The sequence below is a fragment of the Triturus cristatus genome, chromosome 2_2 (assembly GCF_964204655.1).
Source record: "Triturus cristatus chromosome 2_2, aTriCri1.1, whole genome shotgun sequence".
Classification (NCBI taxonomy): domain Eukaryota; kingdom Metazoa; phylum Chordata; class Amphibia; order Caudata; family Salamandridae; genus Triturus; species Triturus cristatus.
The window spans coordinates 924415922-924436310 of NC_140582.1; the positions used below are offsets into that span (position 1 = coordinate 924415922).

The 20389-nt window shown below is 45.8% G+C and overlaps 1 protein-coding gene across 7 annotated transcripts in view; it reads right to left on the reverse strand.

Moving 5' to 3' along the window:
• LOC146862954 (uncharacterized) overlaps positions 1-20389 on the reverse strand; it is a 376918-nt gene that overhangs the window by 117978 nt on the left and 238551 nt on the right. For all 7 annotated transcript variants that reach the window (XM_085642327.1, XM_085642326.1, XM_085642324.1 and 4 more), the window contains 2 exons: positions 15983-16153; positions 1038-1082 (listed from right to left, as the gene is read on the reverse strand). In XM_085642327.1, coding sequence (XP_085498453.1) covers positions 1038-1082; positions 15983-16153 — 216 coding nt within the window. The remainder of the gene's footprint in view (positions 1-1037; positions 1083-15982; positions 16154-20389) is intronic.

Here is a 20389-nt window from a genome sequence, read left to right on the forward strand (position 1 = left end):
TGTGGGGTGTTCCTGCTGTGGGCTGGTTGGCCTCTGTGGTTGGCGGTCTGGTTGTCTGGTTGTTGTCCCTTTGTTTTGTTGGGTGCGTCCAGGATTGGCGGGGCTCCCTCTTGTCGGGGGCTCTGCCTGGGGTTTCGCCAGTTCTGCCTTTTGCTTCCTGCGGTTGCTGCCTTGGTGTGGTTTCCTGGGTTGGCTTCTGTTTTGTTTGGGCAGGCCGGCTTTTCTGCTTTGGTATTCTCCACATAGTAATGAATGGGACGAGGACATAAGGGACCTGGGGGTAATGCTCTATTACTTACCGGTAATCTTCATTACTCCGGGTCCCGTTGTCCTCGTCCCATTCATACGACCCGCCCTCCCTCCCGTCCGGCCGGCCTTCTTGTTGTGGGCTTGGTTGTTCAGGCGGAATGCTGGGTAAGTACCCCTTATGTACTCCCGGTGGGAGGGGCGGGGTTAGTGTTCCAGCATTTTTCTGATCTTTTTTTCTGTCGGGAGATGGTTATCTCCACATAGTAATGAATGGGACGAGGACAACGGGACCCGGAGTAATGAAGATTACCGGTAAGTAATAGAGCATTTCTGCCCCTTCCTGTTTGTGAGTTGTGACTAGGAGAGGACTAACACTTCCAATAATGCAATTGGAAATAACTGACAGCCCTGGCCAGGATTAACATATCACTACCACTAGGGGTGCAGATAGAGAATTCTAGCATGTACCCCTGGAGCACAGATTCCATGAAGACATCCCAACCCCGCACAGCTGCTTGTGTGACAGCCCGACCCCATCCACCCCCTTCAATGACATCACCCCTCAGAGCTGGACAGCTCTTCCTTCCAAACTGTATGCAGCTCCTTTCAGCTACTAACCCTGGAAGTGCCCTGTGTGACTAGAAGTGCAGCCCCCTCTGCCACCCCACATACAGTTGCAAAACGTTTGTCTCTGCAGCTAAGAGGTGCCAATGGCAGTGAGAGGATAGAGTGAAAGTAAGGTGGGGAGCTGTATGACTAAGGACTGAGTTCAGGATGCTGGCCCTTACCTGAGCAGCAATGGCGCCATATAATTCCACATCCGGGTTGTCAGCCTTGAGCCGTGAAAAAGAAAAACAAACAATTAGTGGAGGTAAACAGCAGCCAATTCTATGTATGAACATAAATGGTAAAGCTCTGAGAAAGGCAGTGACCTGCAAGGCAGCTCTCCATTTAATAGTGAGAGGCAGGGCTGGTCATATTTGGGATACCAAGACATTTGCCTGGGGTGGCAGGAGATAAAAGTGGCAAACTCATTTCACCTAAGCAGGGCCACTGGAATTATGTGATTTTGAGGCTGCGGCATTTTCCGCATATTTATGGATTTGCTGCATTTGCCACATAATCCATCACATGCTGTATTTTCTGCAGATTATAACAGAAACATCTTTTTTTCTTGCTCATACAGATCAAAAGTTACTATGAATGTGGCAACACGTGTTGCTCCGCATTGGAAGGTCCTTCCCAAAGGTAAATTGGTCAACTTTCTGCTGCCTACTGCAGTATTTTGGTGTGAACTGGAGCTAATAGGTTGAAGCAGACAGTGGTAACGTACAAAAAATGACAAAAAATAATTTAGTAATTATATAAATATAGCATGTTATGCTGCATAATTTGCCTTTTCTTGTTATATAATTTAGTCAGCGCTGCTGCATAATTGGTCCACCCCACCGCATAATTCCAGTGGCTCCGTATCTAAGGAAACCATTTAATCTAAACTTGATAGCTATATTACTATGGGGTCTGTTGATCAAAGAGCACGTAAAAGGGAACAACACACAGTATATGTCTCAATTTTTGCTTTTAGCATGATGTCACCGAGTAGTGAAATTGTGCGGTGTGCACTTTTCAAAAAGCTAGTTGTTTTGTGCGCCATATTTCTTTTTTAACACACAGGTCCTTATTTATGAAAAGTGTCGCATAGCTGGGGGAAAACAGCGATGCAACACTTTTCAGTGCGCCCTCCCTGTGACACCATGGATGCGCCGTATTTACAGTACGGTGTTCCATGTCGCAAGGATTTACAGACACGTCAGTAATCCTGATGTATCTGTAGGCGCATAAATGGCATATTGTTAGAATGTGTTTGAAAACAGACGCAACTCCAGCAATGTGTCATTTCACATGGGGCAAGCCCCATGCGTAAGCCACTGCGTCATCCCTTATGCCCGATTCAAGCAGGTGTAAGGATTTGACACACTGACGCTGTAGAAGTGGCACAGTAAAATCTTATGGATTTCACTGCGCCATTTTTTATTTTTTTATTCTGTATTGAAATTTTTAACCAAAAACAATACAGCAAACATAGAAGTACAAATGGATAACGCCGTCATCTGAAAAATTGCCCCCCCTCCCCAACCCCGAAGCTGGGCCTTGTCTATAATGAGAAAACTGCAGCAAATGAAGGTAAAAGAACAGAAAAAAGATCAGTTCTTCCACTGGCATAGGAAAGAAAAAAAAACATAAGAAAAACAATGTCCCCCCAAAAAAGTATCAACAAACAGGATCATTGCAAGTATTACACTTAACAGTAGAGACAAACACACTAAAGCACGGGCTCAAAAAATGTGTCACCCATTGCCTCCATCGCGACTATCATCAGACCATCTAATCAAAGGGACCTGCTCTTGCTCTCTGCCCCTTTCTTGCATATACTGCAGTCTCCAGCCTGTACACTGCCAGAAATCTCCCTAGCCACTGTTGACCCATAGGTGGAACAGAATCGAGCCAACGAGTGGCTAAACAGTGTCTAAATACTATCATTACAATAAGGAGAAAGGTCTGAACCCGAGCCGGTAGCTGAGGGCTACTCACTCCCAGTACAATCAGCTGGGGTGTCAACTCTATTCGCTGCTCCAGATGGGATTTTAAAATAGTACCAATCTCCCTTTTAATTATGCCCAACTCGGGGCAGGAAGCGAACATATGAATGATGTCTGCTGCTGGATAGCCGGAGCGTGGAAATGTTGATCCCGCAACTCCTCCCCATTTGGAAATCTTCTACGGTGTTATATAAAGATTAAACAAGGTTTTAAAACGTTGCAGCTGGAGGTTGGCAGCAATACATGAGGTTTGGGCCATATAAAGTGAATCTTCCAATTCCCACACTCCAATCAATAGCCACTCATGCCAGCAGTCACACTGTTTGGATAAATCATCCATCATCGTCTCATTCAATGTTTTACAGATCCCTCCAAGTGTACCTGCCCCTTTAAGCAAAATCTCCACCAGCGTCACCCGGGCAAAGCCACTACTACCTCCCCGTTTTCTCGCTAAGAAATCTCTTATCTGGAGATATTAAAAAATTGTCTGTTGTCGACCCCAAAGGTTTCCTTAATCATGTCAAAGAAAATCCCACCTGTCTCATCTATGACATCCCCAACCATCCTAACACCCTTCTTCTGACAGTTTTTCATATATCCGTCATTAAAGATGCTAGGGAACGACTTGTTGCCATACAATGGGGTATAAGCATTAATGAGACCCAAACCAAGCCTTGTTCGAACTGAAGTCCAGATTTTAAAAGCACACATCAGCATCTTAAACTTCACCCTTTTGTAATAATTAAAATTCGTATAGTGCGGAAGACAGCCCCTGGCATTTCACCCCAGTAATAAATCATAAATTGAGGCGTTCTGTACTTGATCCAGTTCAGCCCTAATTATACTTCCTATTTTAGTTAATATAGCAGCCCAGTGGAATAGCTGAAGGTTGAGGACCACCCAGCCGCCTCTATCTCTAGTTAGCGTTAACATTTTTAGCGCCCTCCGAGGGCGACAATTGGCCCAAAGAAATTTAGTGAACAACTGACTCATAGTTTTAAACCAAGTGTTGCTGATAGCCAACGGAATTGCCCTAAAGAAGTACAACATTTTCGGTAGAAATACCATCTTTATAACATTACATCTCCCAACCAATGTTAACTTGAGATTATCTATACGGTCAAAATCTGCTTTAAATTTTTGGAGTAATGGATCTAAATTTGTTTCAACGATTTTAGACACGTCCGCCGTTATTTTAACCCCAAGGTATGTTGCCTTCCGTACGACCCTTGGGTCATTAATCTGAAGTCCCTTGCCAACAACGACCAGGGTTTTGTTGGAATTTAGTTGATATCCCAAAATATGTCCAAAAAACTGTGCCTCTCTTTTCAATTTCAACTTCAACGAATGCGCGGAGTGGGTCAGGGGTCATAATAGCCAGGTCGTCTGCATACGCCAGGATCTTAGTGCTCCCCCCCATTGCTATGTATTGCTAAAATCTGTTTATTATCAACAATTTTCCTGACGAAAAGGTCAATGTACGAGGCAAATAATAGGGGTGAGCAAGAGCACCCCTGACGAGTCCCTCTACTAATTGACACAGGGCCTGACAATTCCCCCATAATAGCTACTCTGGCCACCAGGTTACTATACATTATTGAAATAGCCTTAATGAAGCCTGTACCTATCCCTCTACTCTCAAGAGTTGCCCACAGGAATGGCCAGGAGACCCTATCAAAGGCTTTTTCCGCGTTTAGCAGGATTAGCCTGATAGGGTCTCGCGTAATCCCCGCAGCATCAAAGAGAGCAATCACCCTTTGAACATGATCAATAGTGCTCCTTCCGGGAACAAACCCATGTTGGGTGGGTGAAACCAATTTCTTAACCACAGCCGCTAGCTGATTTGCCAGAATATTGGCATAGACCTTTACGTCATTATTAATTAACTGTATAGGTCAGTAAGCCCCAGCTCCTTAACCGATTTCCCTTTTTTGGGAAAGACCACAATGTTGGCCGAGCCCCAAGAGTCGGGTGCCCCCCGACCAGACACAGCTTCTAGAAAAACCTCAACCATTAACTCTAGTAGGAAGGGAGCAAGTTTTTTATAGAATTCCCCTGGAACAGAATTAGTGCCAGCCGCCGTCACATTAGCCAGGGAGCTGATAACACCCGCAACTTCGTCGGCCGTAATGGGTACCTCCAGCGCCTCTCTTTCTTTCCTAGTTAGTTTTCCCCCTGGGAGTTCTGCTAGATGATCCTGAATTTCCTCCTCACTTCCCGTGGTTTCTTCAGTGTAAAGCTGTTGATAGAATCACTGGAAGGCAGCCCGTATATCAAAAGCCTCTAAAACTAACCCAACTTGAGGATCATCCTTCGCGAGAATTCCCCCCTGTGTCGCCCGTTGTCTAGTACGTACTGCAAGCAAGTGTCCCACTCTCTCGCTGCATTCGTACATTTTGGATCACCAGGCTGCATATTTCCCTGCCGCTTTGTTTGTCGAGACTTCTAAAATTTTTGATTTAGCTAATGCTGCCCGTGTTTGTGCCTGCCCCACATCCCCCCACTCATAATAATATCTACTGATTGCGTCTCTGCCTCAATTAGCTTGCTATAGAGTTCCTGCATGTACAATTTACCCTGCTTCTGGGACTGCCAGCCATAACTTGAGGTTTCCCCTCTTATCCCAGCTTTCAGAGCATCCCACACAATATCCAACGTGCACTATCCCTGTTCTCAGATATAAATCTCGGAATCCATGCTCTCATATATGCGATATAATCCTCATCATAAAGGAGTGCTCTATCGAAAATCCAGCGTGGTACCTCCCTCCTTGGAACTTGAAGTGGTATCTCGAGGACTAGCGGGTTATGGTCAGACATGACACGTGGAAATTTAGAAATTGGACAGTTTGTCGAGAGTCTCTGAGACACAAAGAAATAGTCGAGCCTAGAATGTGACTGATGTGGAGCTGAAGAAAAGGTAAAGCCAGCATCATGGGGTTCTTGTGAGGCCCAAACGTCAATACGTCCATGAGTCATACATAAATTCTGCAAAGATTTAAAAACTTTAGGTTTATGACCGCTATATAGATTAGGCCCCTGCTTAATAGTGTTAGCACTCAAATTTAAATTAACATCCCCACAAATAATTAAAGGCAATGGCCACCCAACGAGTTCCATATTTAACCAATTGAAGAGGGCAGGGTCATCAAACACAGAACCGTAGACCGAACAGAGCGTTAAGGAGTAATCGTCCGCATTGCATAAAGTAATATCCCATCTGCCCAAATGATCCGCTTTAGACAGTGAAAAGCTGAAGGTTTTTCTGCGGGCTATGATAGTTGGACTCATCGCTCAGCTATCAAGTCCAAACCAAAAAGGTGGCAGGGACTTGCTTTGGGCTCTTACGGGGGCTGAGACCCCTACTGGGGTTTTTTGACCCCCCGACGAGCCAGACTATCATTCAGGCAGCTATAATGTCCAGATTGGACTATGCCTGTTCTTTGTATTTAGGGGCAAATAAATCCGAGATTGCTCGGCTACAACGGGTTCAGAACGCAGCAGCCAGATCACTGATTGGCTTGCGCAGGTTCTGCCAGGTGTCAGCCACAATCCACCGGCTTCATTGGCTGCCGGTGGCCAGGAGAATTGAATTTAAGGCCCTTTGCATTACTTTTAAAGCCCTGAAATACAACACCCCTAGTATTCTGGCCAACCTAGTTATTCCCTATGTTCCCACACACCAGCTCCGTTCACTTGGCCAGCACTTGGTGAGGGTCCCTAGGTTCCAGAGAGTGTGGGCAGGAGGCAGTTCCTTCCGCAGCAGGGCAGCCCTCCTTTGAAATTCACTGCCCACTCACATTCGAAGCCATACCAACTATTTGGCTTTCAGGAAGGCCATAAAAACATACTTATTTCCCACTGTGTAGTCCCTGCCATCCCTCCGTGTTAGTTGTTGCGCTATATAAATGGTAGTAACATAACATAACATAGCTACCCTTTTTGTGCGTGTACCTTGGGTTGTGAAGGAAACTAGCTGATAAACCTGCTAATTCTGCCATCTTTTGTCTCCCAGCTTCGATATGTGTCTCTTGCAGACATACTATGTCCGCATTCAGATGCTGAATATCTTCATTGACCCTGTGCTTTTTATGAGGATTGTTTCAACTATAAATGTTAACAAATGCAATTCTGAGCTTACCCCTTGCTATTTGTCAAAGTCGAGTTCCCATTTGTCTTAATCCAAAGCTTTCTTAAAAATCTGGATAATATCCATGCCATTCCATATAATTCTACCCATTGAACCAGCCACCCACCCAAAAGCTTGCCCCCCTCCTCCCACCCCACCTTTCGGCAAGAAAGTTCCAAGGACCCTTGTGATACCTCCTGCATGATACTGCTTCCCACCACCACCCATCAAACTCCCCCAAATAAACAACAGAAAGTAAGTGTAGGAGAGTGGGATCTGCACTTATGTTGCCCCCACTTTTTTTCTGATGTTTACACTGGTTTCTGACTATAGTCTGGCTGGGTCCCTGCTAATCAGGGCCCCAGTCTCTCTGTTCTCTCTAAACAACTTGGAGTGCATATTAGATGCACTAGTAATTGGATACTGTGGTACCTTATGAGCCCCTAGTATATGGTACCTTAGGTACCAAGGGCATAGGTACTTCACAGGCCTACCAGGGGCTGAAGCAGGTATTATGCCACCCCTGGGAAGCAGACTAAATCTGACACCACAGGCCTGCTACTGCAGCCTGGGTGAGGTAGTGTTAGCACTCCTCACTGAGGTATAGGTTCCTATATCTCACCATACAAACACATATAAACCTATCAGTCAACCCTAAGGCAGGCCCTATCAATCCTGAGGGCAGGGTGCATGGTTTACAATGTGAGGGGGTGCCTCTGCATGAGCAGGACCCCTCTGCAGCTGGCAGAGTCTATCCTCTGTGGCTGTTTGTGGATGCGGTTAAACCATATACTCTTAAGAGCATTATAACCTCCCGGTAAATGCTAACTTTGGAATGACTGCATCAAAACATGTTGTGTTTGGTGTCAAACAACTTGGAATCATACCCCCACACCAGTAATTGGTGTGGGAGTATAATCCCACCCTTCTAGAGGGGACGACATGTACCCACTGTGGAAACACGGTAGAAATCTGAAAGAGCCCTGGCATCACAAAATGGATGCCACCAGCACAGACACTGGGCTGCCCTCCTGCTGCTGACTGAAACTCGCAGTGGAGGAGGCCCAGCAATAGGTATCCTGTCACAGGGAGGTGTCACCACCTTCCAGACAGGATTTAGTGTATTGGGGCTGGGTGGGTGCACTCCTAGAGTGCTTTGAAGTCCTGCACTGGGGGAGCAGTAGGCTCTTCTGTGCATATGCCAGCTCAAACCGGTTCAGGGGCTACTTGTCCCTGCTCTGGCACGAAACTGGACAAAGGGAAGTGGGTGTAACCACCCACTCCCCTGACCCTCCCAGAGGAGTGGTCCTAGAGCTAGTCCCTCCCTTTCTTTTAGTATAAGATAGGGAACCCTTGCCATTGCAAACTAGATATCCCTGGACGATGCTTTACTAGAAGAATCCTGGTCCTTCGATGTTCCACTACCTTTGGAAGACAGAAGAATCTCCCTTGGAGTCAAGGAGTGACACCCCTGCTTGGCAGGCACCAAAAACTTGAATCAACAGTCGCAAACTTTCTCGCTCCCGCTGGAGTCCAAAGTCTCTGCAGCCCTGGAAGTGGATTTCCTGACTTCTTGACGGCCATTGTGAGTCCCCAGCAGAGCTGAGGTGAGTGGACCCCACGAGTGAAGAGGAACAGCAATACCCGGGTACCGTGCACTATTGTCGAGTGCAACCCCTTCACGACATTCTATGAACTTGTGCATTGGACCACGTGTGGTCCAAGCCTCCATCAAAATGTCTCTTGAAAACCAGAGGCCTACCTTGTCCCGAGTGACCGTGGGCTCCTGTGAAGTGAATCCTCACAAGGCCTCTTCATGATCCCTTGCCCGTTGGCTTGTGGATCCCCTGAAGACTTTCTCATCAAACCAAAGGGCTCCCCTGGTTGCCCCAGGCCTGCCCTCACTTACCCTCGCTGGGTGAGTCCCTCAGACCTTGCTGGTCTGCACCGCTGACTTTCATCAATTTGCATGAGACTTGCCAAGGCTTGTTGGCTCCAATCCGGTTGCCGACACCTCAGTAAGCTGCAGACTTTGTGGGACACTCCGAATCCAGCTCCTGGTTATCCTCGACGCCTCCTGGACCTCGTGGCTGAAGAGTCAAAACACCCTTGATCACCTGAGATCACCCGACTTCCGTAGGCATCCATCTTCCTGGCCCCGAGTCACTGGCAAGTGACTGTGAACACTGTCCCTTCTGCTTTCAGGTCTTCTTTATCGTGAATCCAGCCTTGGATTCCACTGAACACTTCTTCAGTCTTCACAAGCAGCAAAACTTCGTCGGCTTCCATAGAAAATGACGACGCGACCCGACACCAAAAGACACCTATGCACCTGGCTTCCCTGGGTGAGGTAACTCGTGCACTCTGGTGCTCCTGTGGGTGTTGGCCCTCGAACTACTTACCTTGTAAGTGACTTGCTTGTAGACCTCCTAGAAGTACCCTTAAACTTTAAAAATCCAACCGCGACTTGCTCCATTGAAATCAATAGGGAACCCGCGGCTGTGCTCTCACACTGCACGCGCCTCCCATGGGTCCTTTACTTACCTGCCTTGGGTGGATTAGTGAAGACCCAGATTCTACAGGTCCTAGGCCTTGTCCCCTTGCAAGTCGACTTTCCTAAACCTCTTTTTTAGTATATGGTCTTGTACGCCCCTAGGGCCCCAGCCATATTTGTGCTTAACTTATTGTGAAACGTTGCTATTTGCATATGTTCCTGACTTCTAATCTCATAAAGAGATTAGTAGAGTGTGTCTAGAAATAAATCCATATATATTTGATAGATATACCTGTGTGGTGTCCTTTCATTTGGTAATTCAAGAGATTATAAGGTAAACCAAGCTGCTTTACATTCCTCTGAGACTTAGCCTGAAGGCTGCTCTCCACAGCTACCACTAGGATAGCTTCCTTTAAAAGGTTGTCTTAAACCTATCTACCATAGGAGTCGAATTGGACTGGAGCAAGGTGGCCACTATAACTAGTGACCAGCATATGCCAGGCCAACTTCTCACAGTAAGTATGATTATTGTCAGAGTACATCAGCCTTCAGGATCTTTCTGATTTGAGACTCCTGATATTTCACGTAGAAATTCTTGTGCTTGTATCTCAGAAGAAAAAACCCTTATATTTCCCTGGTGTATGACCTTGAGGCGCGCAGGGCTTAGCAGATACACCTCGCAGCCGATCTTCTGGAAGGGAGTGATAAGCTGACGTAGCCTCCACCTTCTTTCCACAGTAGTGTGGCAGAAGTCCGGCCTGACGAAAAAGGAATAACCCTCAGCTGAGCGTCTTGCTTCAGGGCGCACCTTATCAAAAATTGCTTGTTGTAAAAGAAAGTTGCCCAAAAAAATGAATATAGCACGGGGTTTATCATTCACATCATTGTGCCCCTTCCTTTTTTAGGTCGAGGACTACTGGTCTGCCGAAAGGCAGAACCGGAAGTCGGAGATTTAATGACTTGGAGAAGAGGGGCTTGAACCCGCCCCTCTTCTCCCCTGTTCTCCATTGGCTGGCCTCTTGAATGCTGGCCAGCCATTGGAGAAGAGGTCAGTCATTCCAAACAGGCCCCGTCCTTTTCGGATCGGGGGGCGTGTTTTTTGCAAGAAGTCTCAAGGAGGAGACAACAGCAAAACACGCCCCCGAATCCGAAAAGGACGCTGCCTTTCTCCGAGGCATTTCTGCTCTGCCTCGGAAAAAGGCGGTGGTGTGCCTTTTGCTCTGCCTTGTTTTTTTTCATTTCGAAATGGGCTCTCATTGTACAACTCGTAACAGCCTCACCCCCAGACTTCCAGATGTCGCTTGCATTGGTAACTACGGTGGTGGGCAAAGCCAGGCCTTGTCACTGGCTGGACGTGTATTGTCTGTCTGGTAGCGTTCTAACTCTCTAGACCCCACGCCATCTCCCTGAATTAACCGTGGACTGATCGACTTCGCTTGTAAGTGCTGAAATGGTATACTAGAGCAGAATTTTGAGCGCAACAGTACGGTTACGCCGCGGGGCACCAGTGGCACCAGACTGGTTCTCTGAGACAGAGCTCAAAAGTCCCCAACATGATACATCTGTAGTTAGTCCGGAACTGCGTCAAAGAAAGCACTCCCAGCTCCGTCCACAGAACCGTCAATGAGTTCTGGTTCCAGATGGCGCGTGGGACCTGCACTTTGCACCTCCTTCGAATTTCACTTCCAGCTGGTCCGATGAAAGTTATCCAGGCTTGGAGACGCGCGTAATTTATGTCACCAGAGAGTTAACACGGGACTCGGGAGCTGAACACGGACGGTGCTCCCCGGTCTCGGTGATTGGCTGCAGGAGGCGCCGCCGGTGGTTGGCTGCTGCACTGTAACTAAGAGCCATAGGAGGGAGACTGTTAGATGCAGACAGGAGCGAAATGAGAGAAAAAAATACTCCCTCCCTGAACGTCAAAGCTATTCATAGTGCTGCTGCTGCCAAACGATCATTAAATAGTAAAACGAGCAGGGAGGATTAAATCCATGCAGTGCGACAAAATCGCACTGCATACGCGTCCATTTCGGCATATTAAAAAAAATAGGCGCTGGATAGAATCTTTATCATAAGAAAAGCACAGGAACTGCGCAACACAGCCGCAGAGTATTTAAAGGGACAGTAACCGCACTGTGCTCCAAGGACAGCAACGCCGGAAATACACCTCTGAGAATCAGCGCCATTAAAGGGACAGTAAGGGCTTTAAGTGGGCCGGGTCCTGCCGGTGCTAAAAAGCAGGTGATGAGAGGAGTCACTATCGAACTCTCCTTTTTTGCCCTCATCCTCGGGGTGGGAAAAATACAACAACTCTGCAGCAGTACCACCCTTTGCTGCGTTTAATGTAACTTCAAAGAGACTCGTTATAGCTCTATCACAGTCTCACTGTTTCAGAACTGAAGCTTTTTTTAATGTTATCTACCAAGGCAAAGTTGTTGCTTATTTAGCTTTTGCGCCTAACAACTGACTTGTTGTGCGTGTAATGTTACTTGTTGTATTATTTATCTGGATGCGATGACAGAAGCAGCAAATTTACCTGTCCGGCGGCACACCATGCTAAACTCTCCAGAAGCAGTCAAGGGATTCAAAGCAGCACAGCCCAATTGATCACTCAAGTATATATCACAACAAGCATTTACAATGCAATGGTCTCGGCATTGGTAAAGTTAGAGCTATTGGCATTGCTCATGACATTATTTTTGTTTATGTTTTTGTTTTTAAAACATTTAAAGAAACGGCATTGTCATGAGCAATGCCAATAGCTCTAACTTTAACAATGCCGAGACCGTTGCATTGTAAATGCTTGTTTCAACATGAGAAGGAAACGATGCACTCGCTGTACTTCTGTATCCCAATTCCAGTGTGCAAGCTTGGGGAAGTCGCCCTTCAGTAATCGCAGCACAAACCCTCTAATGTCATTCCCTCCCGCTTTTTCCGGAATACCCAATAGCCTTAGATTGTTACGCCTCTGGCGATTTTCAAAATCTTCAAGCTTCCACATGACATCCGTCATCCTGGATTCATTTGATGTAACTTGTTGGGCAATACTCTCAGCTCCGGTCTCTAAAGACACCACTCGCTCTTCCAACACCGTTGTTCTTTCAGCAATTTCTGTGCAGGTTTTGTTTATTTTACGAATGGCCCCATATATCATCTTTGTTGCATGATGAGTCCTCTTATGCTCCTGTCGAGCGTCAGATTGGATCTGCTAAAGAGTGGAATGAGATCCATCGAAGGAGGCGCCTCAGTTGTAGCCTTAGTTAAAGAAAGTATATTATTTTCCCCTTGAGCGCTGTCATCGGGTGCCAATCCATCATCAATTCCAAAATGCATAGTAGTATAATCCCATTTTAATTGTCCAGATTGGTTTTGATGGGAATCAGTTTGTCTTGCATCCTGCGTTTTTTTTCTCCTTTTTTTCTATTCCGCCGTGTCTGAGTGGAAAGGCGCTTTTGCGTGCTGGGGTTATATAGTGAACTGTCTAAGACTTGCTCTGAATCCTCCAGCATGGATACTTCATTTCTGCTAGCATTAGATGGCTCAGAGTTGTTTGTTAAGAGAAAAAAATGTATGGCCTCCTTTGGGGGTCTCTGCGATCATGTACTGTGTTTGAGAGTGAGCCTGGGATTGACAGTTAAGCTTTCATTAGTGGCCTGCTCCTGTTCCTTATTAACAAGTTTCCCCAACAAAATGTTAGCATCAGGGCACTCTGATTCCACTCGCAGGAGTTCCTCCTGGCCTAAACATATAAATGGTAAAGGCCCCAGTCCCATACTTTCAGTACCCGGGGGTGGAAGGTCATCTCCGCCTGTAACCGGCACTGCTGTGGCTTCACTATTAGCTTCATCGACCTCCATGTCTGCTTCACCTTTCTACTACACCCTCTCTTTCCCCCGCCGGAAAACATCCACGGAATCACTTGCTGTCTGCCGGGGGCAGAGACCGCCTCCTCTCCTGGACGGTGATCCCTTACTTTCAGTTTTCCTGAAGCCGCCTCCACGCTTCCTGTTGCCGCTGCGGGAGTAGCGTCTCCTCCTTTCTTCCCGCTCGGCGCTTTCTGAGTTGCCGGGGGCCGTGCTGGGTCCCCGCAGTGCTTGCTCCATTACCCACAGCGCCAACCTCCCCACGGTCCCGGAGAGGCTTGGAAGGCTTTGGTGGCATGTTGACCCTTCGGAGCTGGCGGCCGCCACCACCAATGCCGAGCAGAATCCCCAAAGCAGTCCGGATCAGCAGGTGAGCGAGTTTTCTCGTCCTTCCGAGCAGTCGTCTCAAACAGTATAATGGATTGTAAATGGCCATCGAATGCATATTTAACTGATGTTTCCTCGGGTGATCCTTGGAGCCATAGATGGGTGGTGAATCGCAGAACCTCACACAGCCGCCATCTTGCCTAGCAGTGTCCAAAACTCACTGCGCCATTTCTACAAGGCTTTTCTGCTTTGGGAAGCCCACACTGCATACATTATGCCTTTCTCAGGTATAATGTAGTGCAGGGGTTTACAAAGTGACACATCTGCCTAGATGCATCACTTTGTAAATATGGTGCAGTGTGGTGCATTTTTTAAGCCGCCGCAGCGCCACAAAAAGTGACGCAACGGCAGCGTAGGGGCCTCATAAAGGAGGCCTACAAACTATAGTACATTTCATTTGTTTTGTGTGATTGCACTTTTTAAATTGCTCAGAAATGTAACAGGCTTTTGGTTTTAAGCGAGTTCTAAGCTCATGTATTCATTTAAGTGTAAAATAGGTGAAAACGGCATTGAATTGGATGTCATTTGGGTTCTACATATGCAAATTTGTCTGCTATTGGTATACTGCAAATTTGGCATGGATCCGACCCTCCCGGATGTACTTTGGGCTCTGATATATGAAAAGGCCTTATTGGATACTGACCTTGGAACCTTTTCATTTTTATTTCTGCAACACACTGGAAGGGCAATTGAGAGCGTCCGCATATATGTGCTTTACAATATAATGATATTGTCTAGGATCATCATGGTACCTCTGTGTGTAATTTGCTTCTTTTTTTGGTAAATCTTTAATAGCTCTTCTCACTATCAGCAAGTCTTGATGTTGTTTAAACTAAATGTAATGGCGCTTCTCCAAAAGCAATTTGCAGTATAAAGGCTCATGCACTAAGAAATTGCCCTTGGATCCAAAAAGAGCACCATTTGGCCCAAAATACACACAAGGGTGGAGAAAGTGTCTCATTGTGCCACTATCTTTGCACAGAGGAGATTGTTTTTATGAGAACACAGCAACATTTTGGCATTAAAGAAGAAGTTGATGGATTATGCTAAATTAAACTCACTAAAATAACACTGAGGTAGTTTTTTACAGCAAAAACATTCAACTCAATCATAAAAAGACCCTACGGACCCTGATCCAAAAAGCAGGAAATAGACAAACAACATACACGATGTTCTACTGGAAAAATAGGATTCACATTTCGAAGAATGTTGGGACATATTTACAAGGGGATTGCGCCACCGGAACATCACTTTTTTCTTATCGTTCTGGTGGAGCAGTGCCCTGCACCATATTTTCGAAGTGGTGTTAAGCCACTTTTTGTGGCTTAACACCGTTTTGTAAATATGGTACCCTTTCTCGCAGGTATCTGCATGAAAGGGGCATTGAATGGGTGGTGCTGTGGGCGTTCCACTGCAACACCCATTGCTTTTTGACGCTGCCCCAGATTTACTAGGACGTGTAAATGTGAGGCAGCGCCAAAAACTAACACTACTGAGAAGCAGAAGTTAGATTGGAGCAACAAGTATAAATATTTTTCACCAAATGTTTCCTTTTTCTATGTGTGCTGCTTGCACTATGGTACAATGGTGTCTGCATTGATGCCAGGCAGCTATTTTTAGCGCCAGCACTAGGGAAAACACAGGGGTGCATCGTATTGTTGTAAATACGGCGCATCCCTGCATTTTGTGGCGGAGTGTAAAGCTGAAAAAATTTGCCGGGTCTCCGCGCTCCGTCATTTCCTTGTACAAATGCCTCAAAGTCTCTTTGATGAAACGGGGAAGAAGTCGATAAAGGACTAGTGGCTCATTCAAGCAGCATTAGACAAAAGTCCAAAACAACAAACGCATAGGAACAAGAAAATAAGGCTCGAATTGTTTTTTCACTTTTGTCCCTAGTGATTTCTTGATTAGGTACAAATGTTCGTTTTTTAATTATTTTTTTTCACACGCTTTTTGCTTCTGCTGTATTACCTTCATGTGTCTATGTATATTTTGATTTTGCTCACAAAAGGCCAACAGTGAAAATACATTTGAATTTGACGGAGACCTGTAACCCATGTTTCTTGATACCACAAGATGCCATGTATTAAATATTATTTACAGTCTTGAGAATGGGCACGGGCAACAAATGCAAGGTTTGCGCCGAGATACCCCTTCTGACTGGATTTGTGCGCATTATAAATTAAAATAACTTAACATAAGAGAGAGATTCTTGGGGACAGAACATGGTGATACACACAAGGAAATACACCAGAACCCACCTCGGGCAAGACCGGCGGTGACCAGGAATCTGTTGGGCATTCGGAGCAGGAAGTTCCGGCTGGTCCAGGGGGCCCAGGGGGTCCTGGGGGTCCAGGATTTCCTGGAAGTCCCAAGGGTCCAGGGATTCCTGTCTGCCCTGGAACACCCATTAGTTCACACTTAGTGCAACTCTGCTTGAAACAAGAAAGCGGTCTTTATAAAGTGCTTACTCGGCATAATAAAATCTCTTATGTCATATCTGTCTACATCATCTGTCTTTACCAGTACCCAGTGCTGATTAGTCCACAGTGAAAGTGTGTAAAGTATAGCAGAGCAAACACAAGGAGATGATGGACGGAGTGCTGAAACTTTTCAAACACTCACCCCCGTCACCGATCTTGGTTGAATCCATCATCCTTCTTTAGCTCACTTTGCCACCCCAGTTCAGACACAGATATATGCAAATCAGTCTGACCCTGTGCCTCATGGGAACAGTCCAGCCCGAACTGCCAAGCCATGTCTTCCCTGGACCGGAAACAAGCATCTTGGGACAGGTTCGGTTTGTGTTTGCTTTGAAGTATAGCAGACCTGACTCACACCAAGCATGCAGACAAGAGGTGGGTTTAAGGGAGGATGTCTTTTCAAAGAAGCTTTGAGAAAATGGCTCCACACTGTGCATTTTACAGCATAATACTCACATAAATTGGCCTAAAAAAGCAATTGGATTTCAATGTAGTTCTTAAAATCAGCACCTGCAATTTGATGTGTCCTTGCATATTTTTTGCAATATGTAAATATATTAATTCCATTCTAACTTTAGGTTCTGTTCATTGTTTTACCAAGCCCGTTCCAAATAAATACAGTGGTACATTTTGGCTGTGGGACTCTCTGGAAGGGCCATGGTGATAAAATGACAAGATACACAGATCTCAAATTATTGGGTCGTAAATCAGCAGTGCGGGCGAAGCCAGAGTAGGTATTTTTTTCCAGTTGCACCACCTTGTGGCTAAATTACAAACGACACCTCAATAATTAAAAAAATGCAGTGCTAAACAAAGCCTTCATGGCCTCATTTATGTGTTTTTGCAGTAGGGCAACGCAGCGGGAACCTGTTGCGTTGCCCTACGGCAAAAGAAAAGGGCACGAATGTGCCATATCTATGAGATACGATTAATTCCTGTCCTTTTCCCCTGCACCGGCACGCAATAGGCTGCCGTGCGCAAACGCATATACCTTTGCACCATGGTGCAAGGGTGCCTGCGTTGAGGGGATGATTGTTTTTGAGCAGGAAGGGAAAACTTCCTGCACAAAAACAATCACAAGAGGCATTTTCCTTTTTCTATGTGTGCTGCAGAATGCAGCACACATAGAAAAAGGAACAGCAAGGAGAAATAAAGATATTTCTCTTCGTTGTACCTCGGGAGGCGTATATTTGTGGCCCTCCCTCAGATTTACGACTTCTTGTAAAATGCCATGGATGTTGCTTGGAACGCCCCCAGCAACACCCATTGCACGTCCCTTTAACACAGAAAACTGTGTTAAAGGGGACAATATTTACGAGGCAGCATAAAGCCTAAAAAGTGGCTTCATGCTGCCTCATAAATATGGAGCAGGCTCCTGCGCCACAGAACAAAAAGTGACGATTCGATGGCACAAGGGGCCTCATAAACGAGGCCCCTACTACTTAGCAATCATAACAAACTCTGCATATTTTAATTGCATTGCGGCTGTTTGTATTACTTGCCCTGAAATAAGCCACAACCATAATACCCTTTAGTCGCAATATATGGCAGTTTCAATCAATTAACAGCCCATACAGCATATGTGAATGTCAGTGGTGTAATGAAACTTAAAGAGCCCCCCTGCAAAGTATATGGAGGTCCGCCACGCTCTAGACCCAGTCAGGAGCTCTCAGGTCAGGAGTCCGCGGCCCATGCACAGTACCAGAGAGGGCCCCCCTGGAGCTAGGGCTCCCCCACACTGTGGGGGCTAATGTTACACCATTGAATGTGTGTGTATGCTACTGTGCTACATACAGTGGGAGTGCAGGACGGCAATCAGCTAACCTCCGACTCCTTCCCCCGGAGGCAGTGCGCTGCCACTAATGCTTCACTGTCTTCTGGACTTCTTGAGATTGCCAATGCTACCACATTCGATACTGCGTGAACACCAGACTCCTGCAACCTCTTTTTACCACCCTTCAATGTATCTTCAGCCTGCCCACTTGCCAGTGTGCAACTGGGCTGGCTGCTCTAGCTCAATGCCAATCTCTGCCCTCCAATGCTTCAGCTGCCAGTGTGCAGTAAAGAGGGCTGGGCGAAATTTAAATGACGCTGCTGTAATTCTTATAATTTCACATCTTGCTTCTTATGTGTTAATTCCAAAATGACACCATTCAGAGTAATTAGGCGCCACTAGTAGTAGAAATTTGTGGAAAAAAATAACTGCAAATGCATGCGAAGCACAGAACGCGCACGGCTGCTGTTCACAGCGCTTTTGTTTACATGCGTTCTCACACCAACAGTTGGTGCAAGGATGCATACACACTACAATTGAGCAAAAAAGACCCATTTGCTTTTCACATAGTAATGCATAATTTTGTTAACATTTCTCGTAATTAATGTAAGAACAATTTGCATATTAGCAGTAATATATAAATAAAAGTCACCAAAATGAACTTGCTTATCAAATAAATGCCCAATATAGGAACAAGGTATGCTGCTGCCATTGAGGGATTAGACACCCCTGCCTACTTGGGTCTAGAGAGTTATGTTATGTTAAGTTATGTTAAAAAATATTTATACAGCGCACGTTCACCAGCGGTTTATTGGCGCTAAGCAGGGTCGGTCAGTTGCTAAGCATAAAGAGAAAAAAAAGGAAAAAAAGGGAAGTTCAGTTATAGGCCTGGACAAACAGCCAAGTTTTAAGAGAGGTCCTAAACTGAACATAGGAAGAGGACAAGCGCAGTTCAGGGAGAAGAGAGTTCCAGAACTGTGGCGCCAGAATCGAGAATCGAAGACCCCCGTGTTTTTTACGCTTATACAGACCAGGGGTTAAAAGATTCATATTTGCAGATCGCAAGACTCGACAGGGGACATAGCGTTGTAATTTGGATGCAATGAAAGCCGGGCCGCAGTCCGAGAGAGCCTTAAAAACAGTGCAGCCTAGTTTGAAGAGACTGCGTTGACACACGGGAAGCCAGTGTAAGTTTTTCAATAGCAGTTTCACGTGATAAGATTTAGGTTGACCATATACAAGCCTGGCGGCTTGGTTCTGCACCAGTTGGAGTCGGCGTAGTGAGTGTTGGGTATCAGGATGTAGGGTTAGGGAAGGTCTAGGTGGATATTGAATGTTACTATAATAGAAGGTACTTTTCGTTTTTTATATCGCTTCATACCGGACTTCTTCTTGTTCTAAGGGCATCATTTATCACATTTTGTTCTATGTTGTGTCCATGGGAAATGCGTTACTTCATAATCGACTACCTATTTGTTTGTAATAGATGGACACTAGTAATTCTATATCGTATAACATTTACCTAATGTACTTGTTACTTTAATTGTCAGAGCACCTTTTAGTTTAGTGCTAGTATACTAGTTAGAGTTATGTAAAGAGTTGTAAGGTCGTACTGTTGGGAAAAATATATATATCCATATGTATGCACTACATAGATCTCATACTTAGGGGCATATTTACAAGCCCCTATTGCCACCTCAACGTCACTTTTCACGATGCTGTGGTGGCGATAGGGGCTTTGCCTTATTTACAAGGCAGCATTAAGCCACTTAATGTGGCTTAACGCTGCCTTGTAAATAAGGCACCCTTCATGCCATACTTAGCATGAAAGAGGAGGGCAATGGGCGTTGCGGTGGGTGTTCCCCTGCAACACCCATTGATTTTGATGCTGCCTTATATTTACAAGGGTGGCATAAATATGGGTCAATGCCAAAATTAAGACCAGAGAAAACCTGGTCTTACCCTGGCGCAACGAGGAGAAATGTTTAATTTTTGCTGTTACCATGTGTACTGCGTTGTGCAGCACAAATGGAAACAGCAAAACACCATTGATTCTTTATGTGCAGTAAGGTGTCCCTTACTGCACATAAACAATCATTAAAATAAAATGACGTTTTGCAACTTCTGTGTGTACTGCACTAAGCAGCATACATAGAAGATACAAATCGCCATTTAAAGATTGTTTATGTGCAGGAAGGAGCACCTTCCTGCACATAAACAATATTCCCCTGCAACGCGGACACCCTTGCTCTAGGGTGCAAGGGTGACTGCATTGGCACTAGGCAGCTAAATTTAGTGCCAGTGCAGGGGAAAAACGCAGGACTGAACCATATTGCTGTAAATATGGTGCAGCCCTGCGTTTCAGAAGTGGCAGAGCGCGGTGTTAAGCCAAGAAGGCTAACGTCACAGTC